This window comes from Natator depressus, chromosome 18, assembly GCF_965152275.1.
Source record: "Natator depressus isolate rNatDep1 chromosome 18, rNatDep2.hap1, whole genome shotgun sequence".
In the NCBI taxonomy this organism is placed as follows: domain Eukaryota; kingdom Metazoa; phylum Chordata; order Testudines; family Cheloniidae; genus Natator; species Natator depressus.
Genome location: NC_134251.1, coordinates 13562368 through 13588137, shown reverse-complemented (window position 1 = coordinate 13588137; position 25770 = coordinate 13562368). Strand labels below are relative to the sequence as shown.

At 46.6% G+C, this 25770-nt stretch overlaps 1 protein-coding gene across 2 annotated transcripts in view; it reads left to right on the top strand.

Annotated features, from left to right (window-relative positions):
• The window catches only part of CA6 (carbonic anhydrase 6), a 44315-nt gene that overhangs the window by 4375 nt on the left and 14170 nt on the right, over positions 1-25770 (top strand). For both annotated transcript variants that reach the window (XM_074975160.1, XM_074975161.1), the window contains exons 2-6: positions 2099-2216; positions 16898-16990; positions 19009-19191; positions 20364-20512; positions 22502-22597. In XM_074975160.1, the coding sequence (XP_074831261.1) occupies positions 16912-16990; positions 19009-19191; positions 20364-20512; positions 22502-22597 (507 nt within the window). In that variant the 5' untranslated portion in view covers positions 2099-2216; positions 16898-16911. The remainder of the gene's footprint in view (positions 1-2098; positions 2217-16897; positions 16991-19008; positions 19192-20363; positions 20513-22501; positions 22598-25770) is intronic.

Below are 25770 nucleotides of genomic sequence, written 5' to 3'. Positions count from 1 at the left end.
TGTTTATTGATGTTAAAATCCAAGCTAGGGCCCTGATCCTGCAAAGATTTATGCAGGTATGTAACTTTACTCAGGTCAGTAGTCCCACTGAAATCATGTGAAACCTCACCTGAGTAAAGTTACATACATGCATAGGTGGTTGCAAATTAGGGGCTGGTAGCAATACATAAAATAGGGATGAAGGCTACAATGCATACACAAAGGGAAAATACATTGATACCCACACCTAGCAAAGGCACCAAGAAATTGTACAGGAAACAAACTTTAAAGCATTGAAATTGAGATTTGGAAACTGAACAGTTCAGACAATTATATTCATCACATTAGTCACATAGTGCCTCTTATGCACAGATCTCAGCATGCTGCACTGTCATTAAAATGAAATAAAGCACAAGAAGGAGGGTATGTCTACACTTGGGAGCTATGTGGGCATAACTACATAGTGTAGATACAGCCTATACTGGCAGAAGGGGCTTTTCCATCAGTGTGGGAATACCACCTCCTGAACAAGCACATCCGTTAGGTCAGCATAGCTACATTGATCAGGGGTGCACATAAATCCCCTAGCCCCATGGAATTCTTCCTTGCACTATAGCAGAAATTATTCACATTTTCTTCAGTGAAGGTCCTTTGGAATCTGAGCATCTCCTGGGTTAGTTTTGCATAGAAATGTTGGGGCAGGGGCTGGGAAACAGAATTCCCCTCCTCCCCCCACTTTGTTGCTGGCATTGAATAGGGGGTATCCGTGGCTCCATGAAAATTCCCTGCCTCCAACATTTCATCCTATTACACAAGAAATATTTCAGTCAACTTTGTTTTTCTTTTAACCAGCCCCTTAAAAAACAAGAGGATTTTGCCTACACTTAGGAATAAAACTGCCAATTTTTAAAAAGCTACAGTGACTCAGAACACAGCAGTCCATTTCCTGAGATGTACAGGCTGCCAAGACCACACTGCCCCAGTGCTCGGCTGTCTCAGTTGGGTCAAATAGAAGGTTTTGGTCCCCACTTTCAGAGCCTTCAGGATCCTTGGATTGGTGCTAAGAGCCGACCTTGACCATATCCTCCCCAGACAGCTACTTCTCATTCTTGATCTCGGGAACTCAGGAGACAGAGGTTTTCCAGTGATGGGTCATGAATCTGAACTTCAGTCCCAGCACAGATCAGGATAACCAGGGACCTCAGCATTTCCAGAGCAAAATGCAAACCCCACTTCTTTAACCCAGCGTTTCCATAATAACACCAGTAAAACACAAACAACGCTGAATCCCTACAGAGTAGGGGGGAGAGAGAGAAATAGATCTTTTATGCACACTTTGTTATTGGACAAGGTGCTAGGATACCAGAATGATGGGCATGGTATATAAATCAAAATCTGCCAATGTTGGAACTCATTTGTAATAATACAGGTATACATTATAGATGTCGCACCACCTAGGAATATAATCCAGTTTCCTTATGGTCTAAAATCATTTTCCTTTAATGGGATTTTTATAGACAGCCAGCCTAGCTATTCCCCTTATTATTATGGACTGTGACAAATTTACAGACGATATGCATCTAATCATTTATCCCATGCTCATTACTCTAGTATCTGAGGGGGCAATCCTGCTTCCACTCCTGTTTGAAATTTTTCAGCACGAGGGTTAAGAACGGCAACTCTGCCATGAAATGCCTGGCTGAGATTATCTGCTGAGGATTCCAAAGCATGTAAGCACAAGACCACAACCTGCACAGATCAGGACTTGCTAGTCAATTCATTAATATAACCAATAGCCTATTACATAAACACAGCGTACATTCCAGGGTGTGGGTTTACAGCACCTTGTATGCACATCCAGAGTGCTGCAGGAGTGGGGGATTCTACTTCAGACCTCACAACACACCTGAGGAGCGCGAATATCACCATATTACTGCTTACACATCATCCACATCTACCATATCCAGCAGATCTCTGTGCGTGCCTGCCAACTTGCATGTTGTTGACGTGTTCCCCCAAAAAGCAGAACTTCCAGCTGAGGATTCCGTTCTGGGACCGAGTGTTCTTGTAATCAAAGCTTCCTGATCTTCTGGCCTAACTCATCGCTCTGCATGGCTAGGGTGTCGCTGGTCCAGAGAAATGCTGTAATGGAAGCAGCACTCAGCACTGTGATGCTCTGATTTCCTCCCTCTATCGACTCTACAGACCGAGCTATTTAAGAAGCAGACGTTAGAAAGGTAATGGTACACATTAGACTAATGCTGGTTTGTGGGCTTCTTTTAAAAACATTACATGAATATTTGAATGTTTATTCACAGTTGCCTGCCTGTCTCCAGGTGCTGAATCTCAGAGCATTTCTCTCTGCTGTCATGCTTTTTGCAGCCATTGAACCATTGATTAGGTTTTAATGCACCAGGATAATGAAATGACTTAGCATGATCATTATTTTGAAATTCTTATGACCTTTGTTTTCCACTTCTTCCCTAACCCACCCCATCCCTCACCCAGATTTCTTAAGGACAGACAAGTGGAAGTACTGTGAATGCTTCCAAAAGCCACCTCCTTCACCAGCACCTAAATGCCAAATTGAAACTCATTGCCTGAGGGTAATTTCCAACCCATAACACCCCAGTTATCCGCCCACCTGTGGCATAATTAGCAGGGTTGTAGTTGAAGGTCGTATACAAAGTTTGATCCTTTTAGATGTAATGCAGGTACTCAGGCACCAAGATCATGAGCTGATATCAATACCTAGATAGTGGGTAGGTGTATGTGTCTGCGTGCTATCATCCCATGTGCATAGGCAGGCCAGAATCTGCTCTCAAGAAACCGAGTTACAAATCCTGTATGACTGCAGCGACCTCACTCTGCCATCTGATCTGAGAATCATGCACATTGACTTGGGGTTTTATCCTGACTTCAGTGGACTTTGGATTAGGTTGTTGGTGAGGAAGTCACTCTTCCATAGTTCATTATCCAACCAGCTGGGATGGGCCAAGGGGCTTATGGATCTTGATAACCAGGCCAGAGATTGTGTGGATAAGGTTTCCCCATCTAAGAGGTTCTCAAGGGGTTTATTCAATCAGATACATGGTTTCACTGGTACTTTAAAATGCAATAGGTATTGGATTCACTACTGACCTGTAGTGGGTGACAGTGTGGACTCTGGTTTGGGCACGTCCATGCATAAGTTATATGCAGTGCATCAGGCATCAGTCTATGTGTCCATATATGTAAATGCACTGCTGTGTACACATTCACCAATGAGAATACAGTACTATGGATGTACCTTATTTAAAATATAATGTCAATGCAAGTCAGTCGAAGTCCTTATAACCAAACAAGGGCTAACATGCCCAGAATGAGAAAGGGAGTAATTTTTATATATGAAATGATCACAGGTCTATTTTTAAACTTCAGGAGAGAGGTATTTATAAATATATCCAAGCTGCAAGGAAGGCTGAAAAAGTTAATGCTGAAAAGCTAAGAGGGAAGTTCAAATGCAATCACCTGGCATTGTTGAGGATTTGAGGTGAAACCAAAGGCTTTTAATCCAGCCGATCATGAACTGCCAAGAACTGAACAACTTGAAGGAAATTGCTGCTGATGTAACCTATGACAAGAGAAAACTTGTATGAAAAATTATTAAGTAATCACCTGGGTAGGTGCTGACATGCTGAATACTGTACTGCACCTTGCTGTAGATTCTGGGTTCTTTACAGCTCTGATCTTTTCCTAGCATTTAAAGTCTGGTACAGTTATGAACAAGATGTCAAGACCAGGAACTGACTAGTCATTAATTGACTTGTCATTAAGGAAGTATATTTGCAATTTAATTTTAAAAAAGCCCCCGAATATTACAATCAATTTGCAGTAAATTAATAAATAATTCACCTATTTGTTTTGGTGAGTATTTAATGCTTGTGAAAAGCACCAGATGGATAGGACTGGACAGAAACATCCTCTATTCGCGGAACCAGTACAGCATGGGCAGCAGCTATGAGTTTCCTTTGCACGGCCCCCCACCAATCTCAACCTTAGCATGAAGGAATCATGTTTAGCTCCCGTACCCGCACACATGCTCTCTGAGCCAACTCAGACTTTGGTCTCTCTGCTTAGACGGCCAGCAAGGGAGCCCACTAGTGCCCAGTGTTTTTTGTTCTGTTTTGTTGTGAAATATGCACCTGCTGAACAGGAACTGGGCCGAAATCACCTGCTCATTTCACAAAGGCCCTGACCAGGAAATAAGGGATGTCAGCACTGCTTTCAGGAGGTGACTGCAGTACCTGTAGACAGCTAGCTAGATCAAAGCTACTTTGAATAACAATAGGACTGAAATTGCATCAGCTGCTTGGGTAGGTACTCAAGGTCCTGGCCCCTTCAACACCTGTGCTGCAGCAGCTTCTCTGCTATTGTTACTGGAGCTAGCTAGATTAAAGCTACCTTTGGTGTGCCATCTCCAGACTTCATACCCATCATAACCATTTTTTACCACTACCAGCCTAGGCTGGATTCAACAAGGCGAGCTGGGTGTGCATGGGTCTGCCACTCACTTTAACCATCCTTTGGACCATCCAATCTATTCCAGTCTTGTTTTTCTGTCGGTTTCTCTTTTCTGATGTTCTATTTGCAGGGGCTTTCTGAATACAACTGTTGAATGTAGCAAACACATGCTAATCCGTTAATTTAGTTCACTGAATTGTGATTTGAAGCAAGGTGAACAACAGGAGTAAACACTGAAGTTGTATACATCTGATCCACAGAATAAATACTGCCCCTAAGCCTCTGAGGGAGGCTTTACATCCTCCTTTTTCTCCCTCCATTGCAAGGTGCCTAAAGGCTTTGCTCTTGGTCCCTTCTGGGATGGATCTCTACTAGCTTCAGCCTTGGACATCCCTATTTTTGGATAGTGGCCAACTTTCCATTCCCTGACTCACTCTCCTATCCCTCTATTTCCCATAGAGGGATAGCCAGTTTCTGGTTACACTGTCACATCCTACTACTAAACACGTCAAGAGGCCTCTTTGTCCCGTATCTTTCATTCCACCACCATGCTCTTGAATCCAGCCTCAGTTTGCTCGAACTCTGAACTTCCGGTTTCTCCCACAACTTCCATGGCTGCTAGTTAGTCCCATCCGCACCTTCAGAACGTCACTGGGGAAGGCATTCATTTAGACCTGGTTGTTGCTGAACTCCTTATCCTTGAACCAATCACTCCACATCTCCACTACTGCAATCTCCTCCTTTAGGGCTTGCCACTGTCCCTATCCACACTTCTCTCTTGATCCAGGGAATAAGAACACATCCCTCCGATCACTTGCTGCCTCCCTCTGAGGTGCTGAATTAGTCTGAGTTGATACCTTTTGCCTTACAGCCCTCCTTTACTCCTTATCTGATAGCAGATCCTGTCTGTAAGGATGGGGGGATCCACTGAGCACACCAGACTGGGAATGAGGAACTACTGAGTTTCCTTCTGTGGCCTGTTCACCAATCCCAGAAGTGAATAAGGCAACTACTGAACTTCATAATTAATTAATTATCACCATTACTATTTGTTTAGGGCCTAGAATGTAATGTTGCCCCATCTCATCTGTACAATTAGGTTGATCACACTCATCTACCCCGCAGGGCTGTGGCAGGGGTTAATTAGTTACTGTTTGTAAAGCACTTTGAAGCTGAAAAGTGCTATATAAGGGCTATGTTATTGTTTCTATGTATGACGGACTCTATACAAAACTAAACTGTATTGTATTTGGCCACTGGATGTCACAGCTGCTCAACATACAATGCAGTAGGGGCCGGGGGGGTGGGGCGGGGGGTGGAGTGGGAAGAAGTGCTTACCCAGCGACAGGGTAACAACAGCATTCCAGAAATTGTTTTGTTCTGCATGGAGTATGTATTTGTTCAGGGGTTTGGGAGTTTTTGTTTCTTTTTACATTGTTTTTACTGATTTTCAGAACTACAGAACAGTAGGAGTGCTTTCTCTGCACGTTACACAACGGGGAGTCAGGAGCAGTAGCTAGAAGCGACGCACAAATGCAGCCGTGTTGTCCCCGTGCAGGTTAACCACGTTCAGTTAGTTTAGAGAGATTCACTACAGGAGAAAAGTGAAATCTAATTTCGGGCATGTTTACAAAAAACTGCAAAAAGAAGTGTGTTCTTAAGTCCGGTTAGCTAACCCGCGTTAACTAACCTGGGTTAAAACAGCGCTGATGCAGCAACTCAGCTTTTAAGTCAGGTTAGCAGCTCAGATCCAACTCCAGACTTCCCCATAGGCTTTAACTCGAGCTGTTAACCTGTGTTAAAAGCCAAATTGCTGTGTCTTCACTGCTATTTTAACCCAAGCTAGCTGACTGGAAGAAAGAACACACTTTTTTTTAAATGTAGACATACCCATCATCTCCTTTTGCCCTGAGGAGGAGAGGAAAAGAGAGGGATGGTCACCAGCATGACCCTCTGATCCACCCCTGGAGATGACAGGATTCAGTAGGTGACAAAGGGCAGTCAAGGAGTGTGAATGCAGCTTGTGTAGATATACCCAAGCTGGCTTTAAACTAGCTAGCTCGAGTACCAGCAGCAAAGAAGCCCATGGCAGAACAGGCTTCTGCATGGGCTTTACATGCCCACCAGGGACTCTGGGTAATAACTTGTTGTGTAGCTAGCCCACACTGAAACCCATGCTGCCGTGGCTTCTCTGCAATGGTACCCAAGCTAGCCAGCTTAAAGCCAGCTCGGGTATGTCTATACAAGCTACAATCACATCCCCTGATTGTAGTGTCACGGCTGGATTACTAATGCCATCACAGCGCCAGATTTGGTACAAGGAGGCCCTTCACAAGGGAAGGAGTAGGGGAAATGCCCTCAGACAGGGGAAGAAGAGGCAGACCGAAAGGAGAGCCCCCACCAGGGAAATGGTGGCATGTTATAATCAACACCTTTGATTAGAAAATGAACACTGCAGCCATGAAGCTGTGTGCTCCGTGTAGCAACTGGCTTGTATATAACCACTAGCCACAGTGGGGCCACATGGAAGGGAGAAGACAGCTATGAAGGCTGTCCCCTCTCACTGGGTCACTGCCTCCATCCCATCCACAGAAACTCCAGGTAGCCCACTGACCACACCGAGAAACAGGGAGGGGTCGGAGCTGGGTAACAGTTGATCTAACACTGCATGGCTGCCTTCTAAGTCCTGAATCCCAGGGTCAGGAATTAGTTAATGCTGCCCAGAGAAGAGCTCAGCTGACAATCTCTTGGGAGCCCAGTATGTAGGTCATGGCGCTCAGGTGCTGGTTGCCAGTCAGTGCATCTATCTGGGCTGGCACTGCCATCTGGGGAGGTGTGCCAAGACGGCAAGCAGGGACACCCCCTCTGGGGGGATGCCTAGGGATCTGCGATGGTGGGTGCCAGGAATTCCTGGTGATCTTCAGGCTGCATGGCCTAATCTGCACCTGCCCCATCACAGCACCCCTGGCCCCCTGTGGAAGAGGGGAGGGTGAGCCAAAAACAGAGTTTCCCCCAATCCCATGCACTGTCTGGGGGACTCATGGCTGCCAGGCTGGGGCAGGATGGGAGGGCACGGGGGGATGCCACAAATGAGATTTGTCGTAAGAGCAAGTTTTTGTTAAGGGACCGAGGGAACTATTGGGAGTGGGAGGAATGTGGTTTTGCTTCCCCTGCCCCAATTTCCCTCTCCTCTGTTTCTCTCTAGGTAGCTAGGGGAGGGGGTTCTAGGTGTCGCAGGTAGCTGGGGTGGATGCTAGATATCTGAGGTTACTGGGGATGCTATTGAGGGAGTCTGGGTCAATACTGGGCCTGCCTCACATAAGAAAGGCCATATTGGGTCAGACCAAAGGTCCATATAGGCCAGTATCCTGTCTTCCAACAGTGGCCAATGCCAGGTGCCCCAAAGGGAATGAACAGAACAGGTAATCATCAAGTGATCCATTCCTTGTCGCCTGTTCCTAGCTTCTGGCAAACAGAGGCTAGAGACACCATCTCTGCCCATCCTGGCTAATAGCCATTGATGGAGCTATCCTCCATGACTTTGTCTAGTTCTTTTTTGAACCCTGTTATAGTCTCGGCCTTTACAACATCCTCTGGCAAGGAGTTCCACAGGTTGACTGTGTGTTGTATGCAGAAATAGTTCCTTTTGTTTGTTTTAAACCTGCTTCCCCAATACCACCACCACCCAGTTCCCCCAATACCCCTCTACCCCAGCTCCGTCAACATCCTGGCCTTTTAATTCAGCAGGAAAACACGGGGCCATAGAGCTTCTGAATGAAGTCTAACTCCGTTCTGAGTTACAGCAGTCACTTTGCATGCAGAGCAGCTAAACCTCTTTCCAACCATAGACATAACACTTTCCAAGAGGCAAATTCAACATTACACAAAAATTAAGCATTCATTGGGAGCAGTGAAGGATTCCACATGACTAGGTGGCATTTGAACTCCTTTTGGGTGACTTTTCTTACACAAGAGAAAAGTAAATGGCCTTCTCCTTTAAGGGCCAAATACAAATACAACAGGACATCCCTCAGCTCCACAGCAACTGTCTCTCCTTTCAGCCCAGCCTCTTTGCTGTTCTTCTCTCCCCAGGCTCCTCCCACCCTCTCACAGGCACACTCAGCTCCCTCTAGCATAGCCCCTCCTTTGGAGTCTGCCCCAAAGCCCACTGAACTCAGTAAAGTTCGTCTTTGACTTCAACGGACTTTGCAGTGGTGGGAATTAAATGATTCCCCAGAGCTGGCCCAGACCAGCTCCCCTGCAAATCTCTGCACGGGACAAACACCTGTGCCCCCTTCCCTAGCAACAGGGAGAAGATTAACTTTTCCCTGCCATTCACTGATTGGGATCTATACACCCCATCATAGCCTCATTCCAGATAATCAAAGTCTTCTCCATTTAAGGGATCAGAATGACCAGGCACCTGCTGGAACATAGCCACATCTTTTGGACAATCAAACCCATGCATAATCTGAGACATTACCTGAAATCTTTAACTGTCCAGAAAATAGAAGTTGAAAACGTGATTCTTCTATCACTCAGTTTTCTTTCTATAGCCTTACATTATTTTCTCTGCATCCTTGGCTGAATGACAGCTGTATGTGCATGGGGGTGGGGGAGGTGGGGAAAACTGCCCACAAGTATTTAAAGGGTGTAAAACCCCAAAAAGGGGAGGCTTTTCTGGGTGGTTCAGAGACATACAGCTAGGAGTGATGGGCTGAAACTGAGCAAAGGAGCAGTTAGGTTAAATATCAAGTGAAGTTACCTAGTGATGAGATCTTAGAGATTATGAAATAGGCTCCTAAGTGAAGTGGTGCTAGGTCCGTCACTCCTTAAATTGTACAAAGCAAGAGAAATTCTGCTCTCTAACATTGGTGCATTCCCAGACTATCTAATCTTTGGTTTTCTTTCGTACCAATCACCACCGTATCCAAGAGCTCCAGTAGAATCAATGGATTCCTCTGAATTTACATCAGTGAGAGCAGAATTCGGCCAAGCACATGAGGATATAATACAGGTGTAACCAATTCTGCAGTGACCACGAGGGCTGGAAACTGGGTTTAATGAGTTGCCAGCCCTGTGGGGCTGTATCACCACCAACTTCCATGATTTTCACAGATTAGTTTAAATGCAGGAAAAACTAAAAATGTAGGGCCAAATTTCCAAAGAGGCCTCACTGCCCAATTTAAATAGGATACCATGGAAGGACCTGATTTGTGTGCAAGAACATTCAGGTGGAGAAATGGGGGCCAGATTGAACCCCTAACATAACAATAGTTTTGTTTCCCCAGAAAATTAAGGTAAAAATGAATCAAATAATTTTTTTCCACCACAGCAATCTGTTTGGTTGGATAGGTCCAGTGCAGAGGCCTCCCCGTTCCACTGTGTCTGTGGATGTTGTTGATATTTTTGCTGACTTACCACGTTTTAGCAGAGCTGTTGCTTGCGATGCAGTAGGCAAACCTAAACTGAGATATAGCATGAAACAGCTTAATCAGTAATATCCTTATCTAAGCCATGGTTCCAAACCTCTGACATATGGGTCAGTCCCAGGAAATATGGCCATGTTCACAGGGAGTCACCTGGCCCACGTGAAAAGCGGGACACCGCTCAATTTAAAACGATTTGTCCTATTGCACCAGTTCTGATCATCCATCCGAGTGTGTAAGTGCAACACGGGCATTTGCATCATGTCCCCTGCTTGGAAGCACAGGCAACTCGTCTATCTGACCCCACCCACTTAGTTCCCAGATGACCCCTAAATAGTGCTCCACTCGTAGCTACAGACCCTCCTAGTCAGTGGAGTGACCTGCCTCCCTCACACCCCACCCTTCACACTCCCCTCACACCTCAGTGATGCTTCCCAAAAGTCCATGCGGTCTTGTGAGGACCCTTCCTCCAAACTCCATTCAGAACAACAGGAATACGTATGTAGTGCCCACTGCTTAATCTAGAGTCGTGGTTCTCAACCAGGAGTCTTCCAGGGGGTACATCAACTCATTTAGATATTTGCCTAGTTTTACAAAAGGCTGCATTAAAAAGCACTAGCGAAGTCAGTACAAACTAAGATTTCATACAGACAATGACTTGTTTATTCTGCTCTATATACTATATACTGAGATGTAAGGACAATATTTATATTCCAATAGATTTATTTTATAATTACATGGTAAAATGAAAAAGTAAGCAATTCTGCAGGACTAGCGTGGCTGTGACACTTTTGTATTTTTCTGTCCGATTTTATAAGCAAGTAGTTTTTAAGTGAGGTGAAACTTGGGGGTACACAAGACAAATCAGACACCTGAAAGTGGTACAGTAGCCTGGAAAGGTTTAGAGCCACTGACGTAGAGGGAGACAGGGAAATGCCATTCACTTTCGGGAGAGGTCCACCAAACACCCTGCCTTCCTCCAATCTCCCTCATTCAGAACTGCAGTTTATGGACAGGAGTGTCTCCTACCATGCTAGCCCATGCAGCCTTTGCAGCCATTACTCCAGGGCTGGGACCTGTCCAATCTGCAGCTCCCTTGGCTGCCTTTCTGTTTTTCACAAACAGCTGTCAAGAAATGTGAATATTTTACTCAGCCTGGCTCCCTCAGGAAAAACTCTGTTTGAAGAGACATTAGCCTCTATTAACAAACACTAAACATCCAGGATGAGGGCAATCTGGTTGCCTGGAGTTAAACAACGAGCTCCTGGCCAAATGTTCCTCAGACCTGGGACTGATCCAGCAAACTCCCATTGACTTCAGCGATGGAGTATGTGATGTCCTGGATCAAAGGGGGACAAATTAAGGTTATGTCTATACTGCACACTAGGCTCAGTGGACCCAAGTTTTCCAAGCCTGTGGTTGAGCATGCATATTGCACTGTAAACCTGGGTTTACATTTGCTGGACCCAGGCCTCACAGCCACACTAACAAGTTCACCCTGCACGATGCAGACCTTCTGACTCAGGTCTGTGGCTCAACCTGCATCCACATTAAAAAATGACAGGGCTTTGGACCTGAATTTCAGTGGGGTCCTAGGACCCAGGTTCTGAGTGTTTGCTGACATGAGTCAGACTGATTTGTGCGCATACAGAAGGGGGGCTTGGGTTCAAACCTGAGTCAGAGCCTTAAATGCTGAGCCAGCTACTCCAGTGCAGGATCAAGGCTGCTATGTGATTATATACATTCCTGACTGGTAAGGGGGATAGTTACATCTTCAAGGATGGGTCTGAAGTTGCAATCTGACCTGAGTTCTTTAGCTGCCTGGAATAGAAGCAGCATCCTGGGTGAAGCCAAATTTAATTAATGGTACAGAGTGAGCTGTAGGGGAGAGATGAAAATAAGGAAGGATATTCAAGCATGAGTGTCTGGAAGCCAAATCTGTGGGGTGAAAGACTGATTTCCCACTCTACTTTGTGGGGCTGGTGTCTGTATAAGTGCATCCATGGGCAAGCAGCCTGCCTTTATACCAAAAACATGCTAAGAACATTTATGCCTGAGCTATCTAGACATAGAATTTGCTGTTGACTAAACTCAGGTGCTGAGATGGGCCCAAAGCACAGTCCTGCCAGCTCCAAACACCCCTTGCCCTGTGGTAGATGTTTGAATCTGAATTTTACTACTGACTGCCCTCCCCCCACTTTCTTTTTTAATAACTGGCCAAACTAAAACTCCAGCTCTGAATACCTCATAATTTTGGCTCCAAACCGTGCAGCAGAGCCCATCTCTCATCAAATGTATCATCAGCTTAATATCTGTTATATCCTCTAATGGGGAAACTAAGTCCCCTCCTTGTAGGGGATGGCTCCTAGGAGCCAATCATTCTTCATCTCTAACCACTCCATTGCTGTAACAGGTCAGACCACTGGTCCATTAAGTCTAATATCCTGCCAGTAGAGGCCACTACCTGATGCTCTAGAGAAGGGCAGAACCTGCACATAATGCACTTGCCCATCTGTGCAATTCTTTACATAGGTAGAAGTTCCTTCCTGACCCTTGTCTCAACCAGCTTGTACCCTGGAGCTTGAGATTTGAATATGCCTAGCATGTACAATTACAAAGGTTTTGTTAAGATGTATCTTCAAAGCAAATCCTGTATTGATTGAGCTGTAGGGGGCTAAAGTGATATTTAGGACAGACTGAACAGGTCTAGTTAAACCACCAGAGGGTCTAAAGAGGCCTAGCCCTATGACAGTGGGGGTGAGGTGCCTGTATTTACTGATGCAGTCAGAGTGTCCATTGAATACTAGCTGAGACCCTGGTGTTTGTGACACCACCATTTTGGTATAACTGCTGGTTACATGTGGATTGCAGAGCCACTATTAGTTCTCTGAGCTGCCAGGGGCGTGTGTGAAACTCACTCTGAAGGGTAACACAGATTCATGAAATCACAGGGTGTAAATTAGTGGAGTGCCATGAGAGTCAATTGTGCTTTTCCCACTTACACCAGATGAGATTCTAGCCCATAATAAACATTAGAGATGGCAAAGATGTATCAGGTCATCCAAGCTGTCTCCTGCCACTGAGGGATTGTTCCTTACAGGATGGTTTTTAATGGTATGGGGAAGAGATAGCGGGTATGATTTACTCTGAAAGGGGAATAGGGCTCATGCATAGGATAAAAGGGATGCATACATTTGCCTCCCCTTAGAAACTAGAATTTGCCCCTGAAATCAGCACAAACCCAAGGCCAAAGTTTTCAAAAACGGCTGCTAATTTTGGTTGCCTAGCCTGAGACACTTAGGGTCTGATTTCTGGAGTTGCTGAGCATGTGCGGTGCCTGCTGATTTCAGCTAGAGTTCCAGGGGAAAGTGGGGATAGGACAGAATCATAGAAGATCAGGGCTGGAAGGGACCTCAGGAGGTCACCTAGTCCCACCCCCTGCTCAAAGCAGGACCAATCCCCAACTAAATCACCCCAGCCAGGGCTTTGTCAAGCCGGGCCTTGAAAACCTCTAAGGATGGAAATTCCACCCCCTCCCTAGGTAACCCATTCCAGTGCTTCATCACCCTCCTCGTGAAATAGTGTTTCCTAATATTCAACCTAGACCTCCCCCACTGCAACGTAAGACCATTGCTCCTTGTTCCGTCATCTGCCACCACTGAGAACGGCCGAGCTCCATCCTCTTTGGAACCCCTCTTCAGGTAGTTGAAGGCTGCTATCAATTCCCCCCCTCATTCTTCTCTTCTGCAGACTAAACAAGCCCAGTTCCCTCAGCCTCTCCTCATCAGTCATGTGTTCCAGTCCCCTAATCATTTTTGTTGCCCTCCGCTGGACGTTTTCCAATTTTTCCACATCCTTCTTGTAGTGTGGAGCCCAAAACTGGACACAATACTCCAGCTGTGGCCTCATCAGTGCCAAATAGAGGGGAATAATCACTTCCCTCGATCTGCTGGCAATGCTCCTCCTAATGCAGCCCAAGATGCCATTAGCCTTCTTGGCAACAAGGGCACACTGCTGACTCATATCCAACTTCTCGTCCACTGTAATCCCCAGGTCCTTTTCTGCAGAACTGCTTAGCCAGTCGGTCCCCAGCCTGTGGCAATGCATGGGATTCTTCTGTCCTAAGTGCAGGACTCTGCACTTGTCCTTCTTGAACCTCATCAGATTTCTTTTGGCCCAATCCTCCAATTTGTCTAGGTCACTCTGGATCCTATCCATACCCTGCAGCGTATCTAGCTCTCCCCCCAGCTTAGTGTCATCTGCAAACTTGCTGAGGGTGCAATCCATCCCATCATCCAGATCATTAATAAATATGTTGAACAAAACAGGCCCCAGGACCAATCCCTGGGGCACTCGGCTTGATACCGGCTGCCAACTAGACATCGAATGTTGATCACTACCCAGCAAGCCTGACCTCTAGCCAGCTTTCTATCCACCTTATAGTCCATTCATCCAATCCATACTTTTTTAACTTGCTGGCAAGAATACTGTGGGAGACCGTATCAAAAACTTTGCTGAAGTCAAGATATATCATGTCCACTGCTTTCCCCATATCCACAGAGCCAGTTATCTCGTCATAGAAGGCAATCAGGTTGGTCAGGCATGACTTGCCCTTGGTGAATTCATGTTGACTGTTCCTGATCACCTTCCTCTCCTCCAAGTGCTTCAAAATGGTTTCCTTGAGGACCTGCTCCATGATTTTTCCAGGGACTGAGGTGAGGCTGACAGGTCTGTAGTTCCCCAGGTTCTCCTTCTTCCCTTTTTTAAAAGATGGGCACTACATTTGTCTTTTTCCAATCCTCTGAGACCTCCCCCAATCACCACGAGTTTTCAAAGATAATGGCTAGTGGCTCTGCAATCCCATCAGCCAATTCCCTCGGCACCCTCAGATGCATTAGATCTGGACCCATGGACTTGTGCATGTCCAGCTTTTCTAAGGTTTCAGAGTAACAGCCGTGTTAGTCTGTATTCGCTTTTCTAAATAGTTCTTAACCTGTTCTTTCAGCACTGAGGGCTGCTCACCCTCCTCCCCATGCTGTGTTGCCCAGGGAGCTGACCTTATCTGTGAAGACAGAGGGGGCGGGTGGGGGGTGTGTGGGAAACAATGAGTACTTCAGCTGTTTCCACATCATCTGATGTCTCAGGTTGGGCTCTAAACAAGGGAAGTTCCCACAATTAGTGACCACTCTTGGCCTAAATTGCTTGTTTGTCCTCCAGAAAACTCCAAGTAAATCCCACAGCTTGGGCACTGAGCAGAACGGCTCCATGTAACATGAATTCACCCCACCTCCAGCAATCCTGGCACCAGCACAAGCTTGCAATGGGCTTCATTTCAAAACCTCTGTGTCGCCCCTAGGGAGCTGATCAATAAAGGACGGGCTAGGGAAACAGATTGTTCCCAAATAACATCCATGTTCAATGCAAGTCAGGGTGGGGGATAGAAGGGATGCTTTGGTGCAGAAGTGACCTCCTGTCTAGTGTCTTGTTCATCCTCAGATGTGATCCTATGTGGAATTCTGGAGCGTAAACAGGTATAAACCCCTAAAATTTCTCCCTCAGCTAATTCCAAGGACTATTTACCCAACTGGATACACAAGGATTATGAAATGCATTGCAGGACGTGTTTGATTAGTTCAGTCCTTACACAGTTCAGTGCAGCTGTCAGAATAAATGACTTCTTTAGAGGTGGGGGAGGGGGAGAAAAATACACATCAGATTAAGTAACTCAATAGTACAGCAGTTCCCAAACTTTAAACACATGGTGTGTGGGATATAGAAGAAAAAAGGCCTTTTAAAATTAACCATTCATGGACAAATGATGAGATTAAAAACAAAACAGCATTTCCCATTCTTCAGCTTGATGCAAGCCCCAGAAAGCCAAGTTTAAATGAAATCTGCAACTCCCGTACCTGTTCTGGCTGTGGCTTTCTTAAGTCATCACTGCAAGGCAGCGCAACATTGCTGAAACTGGCAGAGACAGCGAGGGCAGAAGTGGAGATTTTATTGACATGATCTATCTATCTGGCCATTACCATAGTATCTAAGCACCTTCAATGTAAAATCCATTGCCATAGCAAAGTACTTAGTGGACTTCATGGAGTCTCTGGCATTTCTCCCTTTTTGGGGTTAAAACGCTGCTTGCAGGAGGCTCTTTGATTTTATTATTCATTTTGGTTTGGGGACATTATTGGTAGGGGTTTATTAGGCAGAGAGGGGTACAGGTTGCCAAGGTTGTTCTTACAACATTAGCATAGTCTAATGAACAGGACTTCAGCATAGCAGACAGGAGACCTGGGGTCTAGTCCCAGCTTTGCCACTGACATGCTGCGTGACCTTGGGCAAGTCACTTGGAGCCAGATTTTAAAGGTATTTAGGCACCTAAAGATGCGGATAGACACCTTAGTGGGATTTTCAAAAGCACTTTGGTGCCCGAGTCCCATAGATTTTAAGGGGGAAAATTTGGCCCCGGTGGTAGGGGTTGAGCACCTGTAGGTCCCATTGATTTCAAATATAGCTGTGCATACTCAGCACCTCTGAAAATTAGTCTCTTAACCTCTTTCTGCCTCAGACTGTTGCTCTGCAAAACAGTGCTGCTTTGAGCTCTGCGGCAGAAGAGCGTTAAGTGTTAATATTTGCAAGGCACTGTTGTATGGAAGCTCACAGCCCTGCTCAGGGGGAACAGCCAGACAGGAAAAGTGGCCAGAAAGGTATAAATCAAGTGCATGTCAGAAGCTGACCTCAAGGGCATTAGTGGAGTAACCTTCTATTTCATTAGAACTGGCAGCCTCTGTGAGTGGATCAATAAAATGCTTTTAGCAGTGGTAGTTAGCAGTCCTCGTAAAATATCCCTGGTGGTGGTTACTGTTTCAGCAGGGAGAGCAGAAGGATGGGACAGATAGCGGAAGGGCTGGACTTTGAGTAAATTGTTATTTACACTTTCTGGGATTGTCAAAGAAATGCATTTCCCAGCTCGGTTCTGATTTCAGACACTGCAAGAGCCATGAGGATTCCAGCCACCTTGCTGTACCTGCTCCTTGTGCATCTCAGCGCTTCTCATATAATGCACTGGACATACAAAGGTAACGAGCACAAGCAAGCAACTGGTTTTTAAGTGCTGCTGGCTCCACCAGGCTGCTTAAGACAGGCACCTGTGGCTGGAGCTAAAGCTGGGCTTTTCAGCTGGTCTATTCGAAAAACAACATGGCAGCTAATTTATTTCACTTCATTGATGACTGTGTATTTTAAAAGTGGTTCTTTTCACTGCCAACCTTCTCCATTCCTTTGTGTGATTGGAACATATTGTCAGAGAGAACAATGGGGTGCAAACAACGAGAAAAATCTTTACAGGGCTTTAGAATAAAAGCTGACCTTTTGCTGATCCTGGAAAGAAAAAAAAAGAGCTTTCCCTTTGGATAACTGCTTGCTCACTATTTTACTTTCACAGCCTGTGGAACATGGATACAGAGGTAGAGGGCTGCTGTTTGCATATTTGCCCTCATGTGAAATTTTGCTTAATTCTTAGTTTTTTTCAGAATCTGTTGAAGTCACTGGGAGCCTTTCCATCGATTTCAATGGGTTTTGAAGCAGGCTGCCACAGTGGGGGAACTAAAGTTCTTGATTTAAATTTTTTTTTTTTAAATTCCAGTTAGCACACTGGGCTGCTTACAACAATTATCTTTGGAATCTTTTCACCAACATCTCCGGAGCACTATAGTATAGTAGTACTATATAATACTAGTATTATATAGTAATATAGTACTACATTACTATATAATGTAGTAATAACAAAACAAACAAACAGAAAAACACTGGGCAGATGCTGAAATAGCTTTGAACAATTAAAAGATTTTTTAAAAAATGGTTAAAAAGCCAGACCAGCACCCTGTACTGTTGAATTCTCAGTGGGAGATTTCAGCAACAGCTTAAGGGTTTACCTTGGCTCTGGTATTCTGACTCTGAAATAGATCAGCATGCTGTAAATGGCAAAGGGAACTGCTGGAAAAGGAAGAATGGATTTCCAAACTGATTCTAAGCCAGAATAGTGACAGAGAACATAAAAGTGCCATAAAGTCCTGAATACAACAGTACAGCGAGAGCAAAGAGCCTTCAAAGATTAAAGCAGTGCTTAATTATTTGGATGGCACTGGGGTTGTGGGAGGTGTTAAATACTTAAATTGAATTGAAGTGGAAATTGAAGCGGAAATTTTATTGCTTTATATATTAAAAGGGAGGGAATGTTAGCTAGTGATTTAGAGCAGATGAGTGGCAAACCAGGACTCCTGGGTTCTATTTCTACATCTACGACTGACTCACAAGTCACTTAAACTTCCCCATGCCTCAGTTTACCAATGTATAAAAAGGAATTAGTACTATTCACCTACCCTAAAGAGGTAGTGTATGGTTTAATCAGTGAGAATAAAAAGGTTTGTGATCCTCAAATGAAAGGTGGGATTGAAAGTGCCAATTCTTATTTGTAAAGCACTGACAAGTTAGTGTCTTAGCAGAGAGCATTCAAGGGACCAAAGAAGCTCCAGACAGCAAGTGAGATGAGTTAGGAAAAAACACGCAAGAGGTTTAATTTATTTTAAACCCTCTCCCCTTTTCCATTCCTTATTTCCTTGATAGTGCCTATATAAATAATTTTTTTTAAAAAAGTAGAGAATTTGCTGACAATCCTCCGTGGGCCCCCACCTCTGAGAAACTGAGACAATTGGCTTAGCGCTGTTCACAGCTTTCATTGTAAAAGAACCCAGACTTCATGCCTCTGTCCCCTGAAGTAGATATAAACATCACTGTCTGTAAAAACACCACTTCTATTTCAATACAGGTTCAGCCTCCAGCCATTAGTAGAGATGGGATATTAGGGGGAGGCAGGTTTCCTGCCTGGTGGGGCAGTTGTCATGCAGCCGGAACGATGCACATTTTCACACTAGGGAAGGTAGATCAGTCTTTCAGACATGCAGTTCCTGGAGTTGTAATAATCAGAGGGGGATGCTCTGCGGCCCTGCTGCTGAGCAAGGAACAACTCATTGCCAATGGGCCAGCAGCACTCCTGCCGCTTTGTAAGAGCCTGCTCTGCTTCTCCTTGGCCTTGCAGCAGGAGAGCTGGATGAAATGCACTGGGGAAAGCACTTTGCAGCCTGTGCTGGCAAGCACCAGTCCCCCATTGACATTCAGAAGAGGAAAGTGAGGTACAACCCGCAACTGACGCAGCTGGAGCTGACTGGTTACGATGGACCCTTGCAGGGGAACTTCACCATGACCAACAATGGGCACTCAGGTAAGCAGTGGGGGCTTGTCCAACTACCTTCCCTGCCCCAAAGAGGAGAGCAGCAGGGCTGTGACATCACTGCTAATCTCAGGAGGGTGGCAGGTTACTGCCTCAATACAGCAAACAGGGCCTGGAGCATCTCTCCTTCCATAGCCACGGACAGTTCACACTACATCTAACCTTAAGCAGAGGCATTACCTGGATATGGAGAACAGGCTTTGGGATTTGTACCTTTACTACCTCATGGAATGACCGAGATAGTCACTGTGGCTCAATCCTGCTCCCCCCTGGAGTCAACAGCAGCACTTTAGACCACTTGGCCTGATCCCAAGAGGTGCTGAACCCTACAAGCCCCATGGGAAGCCCTGGAAATTGCAAGGGTCTAGCCATTAATATTTTAGCCACCAATAAGCAATTAGAATTGTAGCAGATGGCTCTTTCTTCACTCATTCGATCTAATATATTAAAGTCAGTTGTAGTTTTAATTCACTGAAGATTGCTTGGGTGGAACTGAAGATGCTCATACAATCACCCTTTGAAAATTGCACTTGTGTGACATGTCCACTCTCCTCCCATTCTGGAGCATTGCAGAAAAAGTCAGACACGAACATATTTATGTCAGGCATGTCCAACTCAGTGGACTGTAGTTTGCAGATGCACCAGTGTGCGCACATCCCCTCTCTCTCACACTCATCTAGTGTGCAGCATTGATTATCTGACCTTAGACCGTTTTTGCTTTCAAAAAGAGTTTCATAGAGTTCAGGCACCAGCATCCCAGCCGCAAGATGCATTCGTTAGATAAACCACATCTACAGAGATCATACAAACCAACATGCCTAAACTCACGCTTTCTCCAGAGCGGCCTTAGCACTAGGACATGCCAGCATTCAGGGTGACTGATCTTGCAAACACCCACTATGGAGCACAGGCCCCAGATCAGGAAATAACTTTAAGCACCTGCCTAACCCGAAGCAGGTATCCTGAGTATCCCACTGACTTCACGAGGAGTACTCAAGTGCTTTCCTAAACAGAGGCTAGGGAGTTTACCCCACCAGCAGGAGCAGCCGCACTGAGTTCCATGAAGCTGCTCTCCCCACTAAGCTGTATACACTGTATTAAGTATTTGCAGCATCAGGACCAGCTGCATCCATTTAGTGTCATCTTATTCTCCTGTCTTGCAGTCCAGATTGATTTGCCACCCACCATGCACATCACCAAAGGGCTCCCAAGCCTCTTCACAGCTGTCCAGATGCACCTGCACTGGGGCGGGCTGGACCTGGAGACCAGTGGCTCCGAACATACCGTGGATGGAATGAGATACTTCGCGGAGGTACCTGTTTAAGGGGAAGACATGCCTCCTCCTCATAAAGGGAGAGGGTTGCCTTCTTTCCCCTCATGGGGCGGGGCGGGGCGGGGCGGGGCGGGGGGGACAGCAACAAACAACAACACAGGAAAATCCCATGTTAAAAGAAAACCTCTGTTGGCAAACACAGTTCCCTGTGAATTACTTTAAATGTAGAGGGCTCTCTGGGTTACATTGCTTTAAATCTGGAGCAACTCCACTGATGTCCTTGGGCCTGATTTGCCACTGCCTTTGGTAGTCATTTCCCCTTGTTAGAGGAGAATGCAAAGTGGATGTAAAATGCTACCACTGATGTGAGCGAGAGAAGGATTCTGACATGGATGCATTTTACACTCATCCTGTCCAGATGGGTGCAAAAGGTCCAAGGAGGTAGAAAATTAAGGCACAACCAGCAGCAAAATTTGGGCCATGCCTTATTTCTGGCCAGGTTCCATCCCTGCATGCTATGGGCAATAGGGAGACTGAGGCAGAAGCCCCTGTAGTTTGAGCTTTGATCAGGCTGTTAGTCAGTTTCTTTGGCAGTGAACCTAATTGACTGAGGTGGGGGTTATTAGAAAACAGTCCTAGCAAGAAGGCAGAGAGAGAGGAGAAAAGCTCTGGTATTCCACTAGCCAAGGCTCTTTCATGTTTAGAAATAAGACTCCAGCCCTTGACTGTCAAAGGTTCCCCGACTGCTTTATCCACTGTCTTCCGCATGGTTGCTCTTTGCTTACAGTGGCAGGCCAAAGTTCACCACATGCATTGTGATGTGTGTGTCTGAGGGGGGAATACAGAGCTAGAATTAATCTCCATTTTAGCTGTTTGCCCCAGGGCCCATTCTGTGACAGCCCACTTCACAGAAGGGAGCTGCCAAGCTTTGGCAGACAAGATCATGTGCAGCAAAGGGCTGGCCCTCAGAAAGCAACAAGAATGGCAAATGCTTTTCCCTGTCTGATGTTTGCAGCTGCAGTTAGCAAAGGCTGTTTAATAGGGGCTCAGCGATACGTTAATACATTTTTATTTTTTCTTATATTGGGCCTGATTCTGAAAGCAATTAAATGAAAAGGAAAAACAATTCTTATGGCAGCCAAGGGGGTTTGGATCAGGCCTGTAACATTTGTTTTCTCAAACTGCTCTTTAATTGCAATCATTGCAAAAAGGGGTATCACAGATGTTTTTCCTTCCTACTTTTAAAACCCAGGAGGGAATCCTGCTTATGAGTAATATGGAGTTACTGGCTCTTTGGTCAGCCCTTAGAGCCAAACCACCTTTGCAAAATGAAGGTTTGCTGCTGCACAAGGACTCTCTCTTCAGCATCTGTTCACGAGCCTCAGCCCTACAGGCAGTAAGCAAAGAAAAGCCTTCTTGCGTTAAAGGTCAATGGTGGGACCCAAGCTACAGCTAATAGCTTTAAGGAAGGAGGAGGAAAGTTGGCATTGCAGTAGCACCTAAAGGCCCCAAATGTGAGGAGGGAACCTACTGTGCTAGGTGCTGTGCAAACACAGTAAGAGTCAATCCCTACTCTGAAGAGTTTGCGTTCTAAAGAAAGAAATGAAGTGACTTGGCCAAGGTCACCCAGCAGGTTGGTGGCAGAGCCAGGATTAGAACCCAAGTATCTAAGTCCAACACACTAGCCACTGTGGGCCATGCTACCACTCTAGTCGCACCTGCGCAATCCCAATCAAACAGGCCTTCAGCAACACAGCTTTGTGATAAACATTTAGGGCCAAATTCTTCCAGCACTGTGCACTGAAGTCACCACAGCTACCTGAGTGTCATGGAGGCTAGAAATTTGGTCCTAAAATATTTTCCCCTACCCTTGTTGCTGAAGGCTTGGGTGTCTGCATTAGGTCAGCAGGACCAAGAGAAGGTTGGGCACTGGCTATCCCTTCAGTCGGAGACTATTCTTTCAAGAGCTAGAAGCAGCTTAACCACCAGTCCCCAGCCTTGGACTGACCTTGTCTTGTTCTCCCACAGCTGCACATTGTCCATTACAACTCCGGTAACTACTCCAGTTTTGAAGAAGCAAAAGACAAGCTGAATGGGCTGGCAGTGCTTGCTTTCCTCTATGTGGTAGGTTGTAGCTCTATAGGGAGAGGGAACAGGTTGGCGAGTGGGTATGGGACACTATTATTTGTTCTGCAGTAGCATGTAGCAGGCCTAACCGAAGTGTATTTGTTGGAATTGTAGGCGGTCACTTTAAGAACAAGGTTAAGAACTAGCTTGCAGGCTAGGGGGCTCTGATCAGAGTCAATCTGGAAAGAACCAGCTTAAAGCTAGGTGGGGTGAGTTGTGCCCCTCTGCCTTAGGGAGCAAGCCTGTTCTCTCCCGATTTTTGGGTGCTTGTGTTATTCTGAATGCTAAGGAATAAAGCAGTGTGACACTGCAGCCTTCCAACGGGCATATTTATGTTTCTATCTAATTGCTGCATGCATGCTATGGACACAACACCAACCAAGAGCAGGGCCCCATCGGGCGAGGCACTGTACGAACACATAGTAAGAGACAGCCCCTGCCCTAGCAGATGGAACAGACAAGGGAATATAGGGGCACAGGGAGGTGAAAGGACATGTCCAAGGGTACGTAGCAGGTAGATGGAGCTTGTGGGCGGGGAGAGAAATCCAGATCTCCTGCCCTAGTCCAGGGCACTATCTTCTGGACCATAATGGTGGTGGAAGGTGCTTGCTATAGACTATTCCTTTTGCTTGCTGTAGGTTATTGGCTTTTCAAGGGTCACCCACTGCAGAACACTGCTGAGATGGGTCATCACTCCTCAACTCATTCAGTGGTAGAAGGCTGACCACCAGGTCACAGTTTGGCCAGAAGGGCTTTTGTGAATGATGGGAACAGACATTAAGAGTTACCTTCCACCGGACATGCCATGGTTGTTTTTCTGAACTATTTGGGAGCCAGGGTTAGACGGTCACTGAACGCAGGAGGGGGCTAGAGTCTGCCGAGATGGGGGTAAACCCCAGCAGAAGCAAAGAAATCCATCGCCCCATCCTCTAGCGCACCATGAGCGCCACAGCAAAAAGCACATTGGCGCAGGGGCAGGGGCAGCTCTGCAGCACCCAACACGAAGGAGCACAAATTGGAATGGTCACCACGACAGAGTTCGCCTGCCTGGTAACAGAAATAACCTGATCCGAGTCCTTGCAGAGACCCTGCTTCATGCCTGGAAATATTTCCAGAGTAAGATTTTTGTGGGAGTTCCGTGCATTTGAAAGGTTTTGGAATGGAATCTATTCAGGCACAGAACACACATGGCGGGTACTGCTCCCCCGCTCCCAGCACCTCTTTCCCCTGGTCTGGGCAGAGCCCTGTTTGGAATGAGAGAAGAATTCATTCCCCATGGCCCATTCAGTCATTGGCCTCTCTGCTGAGACTGCCTGTGGCCAGAACACCCTCTCCCTCGCTCCACCTCATGGCCCTGCAGACACCCCACCTTCAATTCCCCCCTGGGTCTTCCAGGAGCTTTCCACAGTCCAGGCTACCTAAAGCAAAACTTCCCTCCAGGGTAGGGTTGCCAACTTTCTAATCACACAAAACCAAACACACTAGGTATGTCCCCAAGGCCACTCCTGCCCCTTCCCTGAAGCCCCCACCCCCCTGCTCATTACCTTTCCCCTCTGTGACTCACTCTCCTCCACCCTCACTCACTTTCACTGGGCTGGGGTGCAGGATCTGGGCTGGGGCTAGGGATGAGGGGTTTAGGGTGCAGGAGGGGGGCTCCAGCTTGGAGCCAAGGGTTTCAGAGTGTGGGAGGGGGCTATGGGTTGAGGCAGGGAGTTGGAGTGCAGAGGGGTGAGGGCTCTGGGGTGGGGCCAGGGATGAGGGGTTTGGGGCAGGGCTCAGGGGGTTACCTCAGGCGGCTCCCGGTCAGCAGCACAGCAGGGCTAAGGCAGGCTCCCTGCCGGCCCTGGCTCCACCCCAGAAGCAGGTCTGGCTCCTATGTCGGGGAGGGCAGGCAGAAGGCTCCACATACTGCTCTCACCTTCAGGCATCACCCCCCCAGCTCCAATTGGCCACAGTTCCCAGCCCATGGGAGTGCCACTCTGAGCAAAGGTTCTGGAGGCAGCATACAGAGCCCCATGGACACCACACCTACAAGCTGGACTCACTGACCGCTTCCAGGGCACAGCCCAGTGCCAGGACAGGTAGGGACTAGCCTGCCTTAGCCCTGCAGCACCAAAAACCAGACACCTGGCAACCCCTACTTCAGGGGGTGGGGTGGGGTCACATTTTTAAGTCTTTCCATGCAATTTCTAGGGGCCTTCCAGGCCCAAACCCTTCCCTCTTAGCTAGGAGATCACACAACCCTCCTTCCAGGGCTCACACAATGCTTCTCCCCAGCCCTTTTAAGTTTTCCATCACCAGTTTCACCTAGGTGAGTCAATAAAGTCTTTCAAAAAAAAAACAACAAAAAACAAACAACCCCCCCCAAAAAACCCAAAACCTTCCAAACACCAGCCCTCTCTCCAAGACCCCTTGTGGGGGTATCATGCAACCTTCTACCCCACCTTGGAAACCAGCTGGCAAAGAGTCTTCCCTAGCTACTTCAGGAGGTTTCACAACAACCACCATGCACCTCTAACTCAGTCTTTTGCCTCACCCAAAGTCTCTCTGCCCCCCCAACTCTTGCTTATCTATCCCCTACCTGATTGGTGGGTCATGTGATCCACCAGTCACATGACCTTCATTTTCCTCGCTTGGGGAGAAGAGTGGGCTGTATTACAGGTGGGGCTGACACTCAGCTTTTCTCTGTGGGCCAGACAGCCAGTGATGCTGCCAGGCAAGTTGACCAGTTATTGGCAGTGGTTTTTGTGATGTAGACACGTGCCCACTGGAACTGGGCAGAGACCTACTAAAGTCATGTCACACAGGCTACCAAACAACCCCTAAGTGGCCCCTGTGGATGAATCTGAACGAGCCACGTTAAAGGTGAAGTCTTCACAGTCTATCACCAATCCCCGGAGCCATCCCTTCCAGTCCCTTTATTAATTTAAATTTGCTTTTTCCCCCATTGTAAAAAATCTCAGCTCCATTTTTTTCCCCTGAAGACCTTGAGCCCACAATACCCCCAGCTTGAAAGTGACCCCTGGACTCTCACGGAATGACAGCCAGTCACTCCCTCCCTGGTCACAGCAGCAGTTCTATGCAAAAAAAAAGCTTATGCCTCTCTTTCCTTTGTTCAGCGTGTTTGCATTGCACGGGGAAAGCATTAGTGCATCTACCCCCCAGTCCTC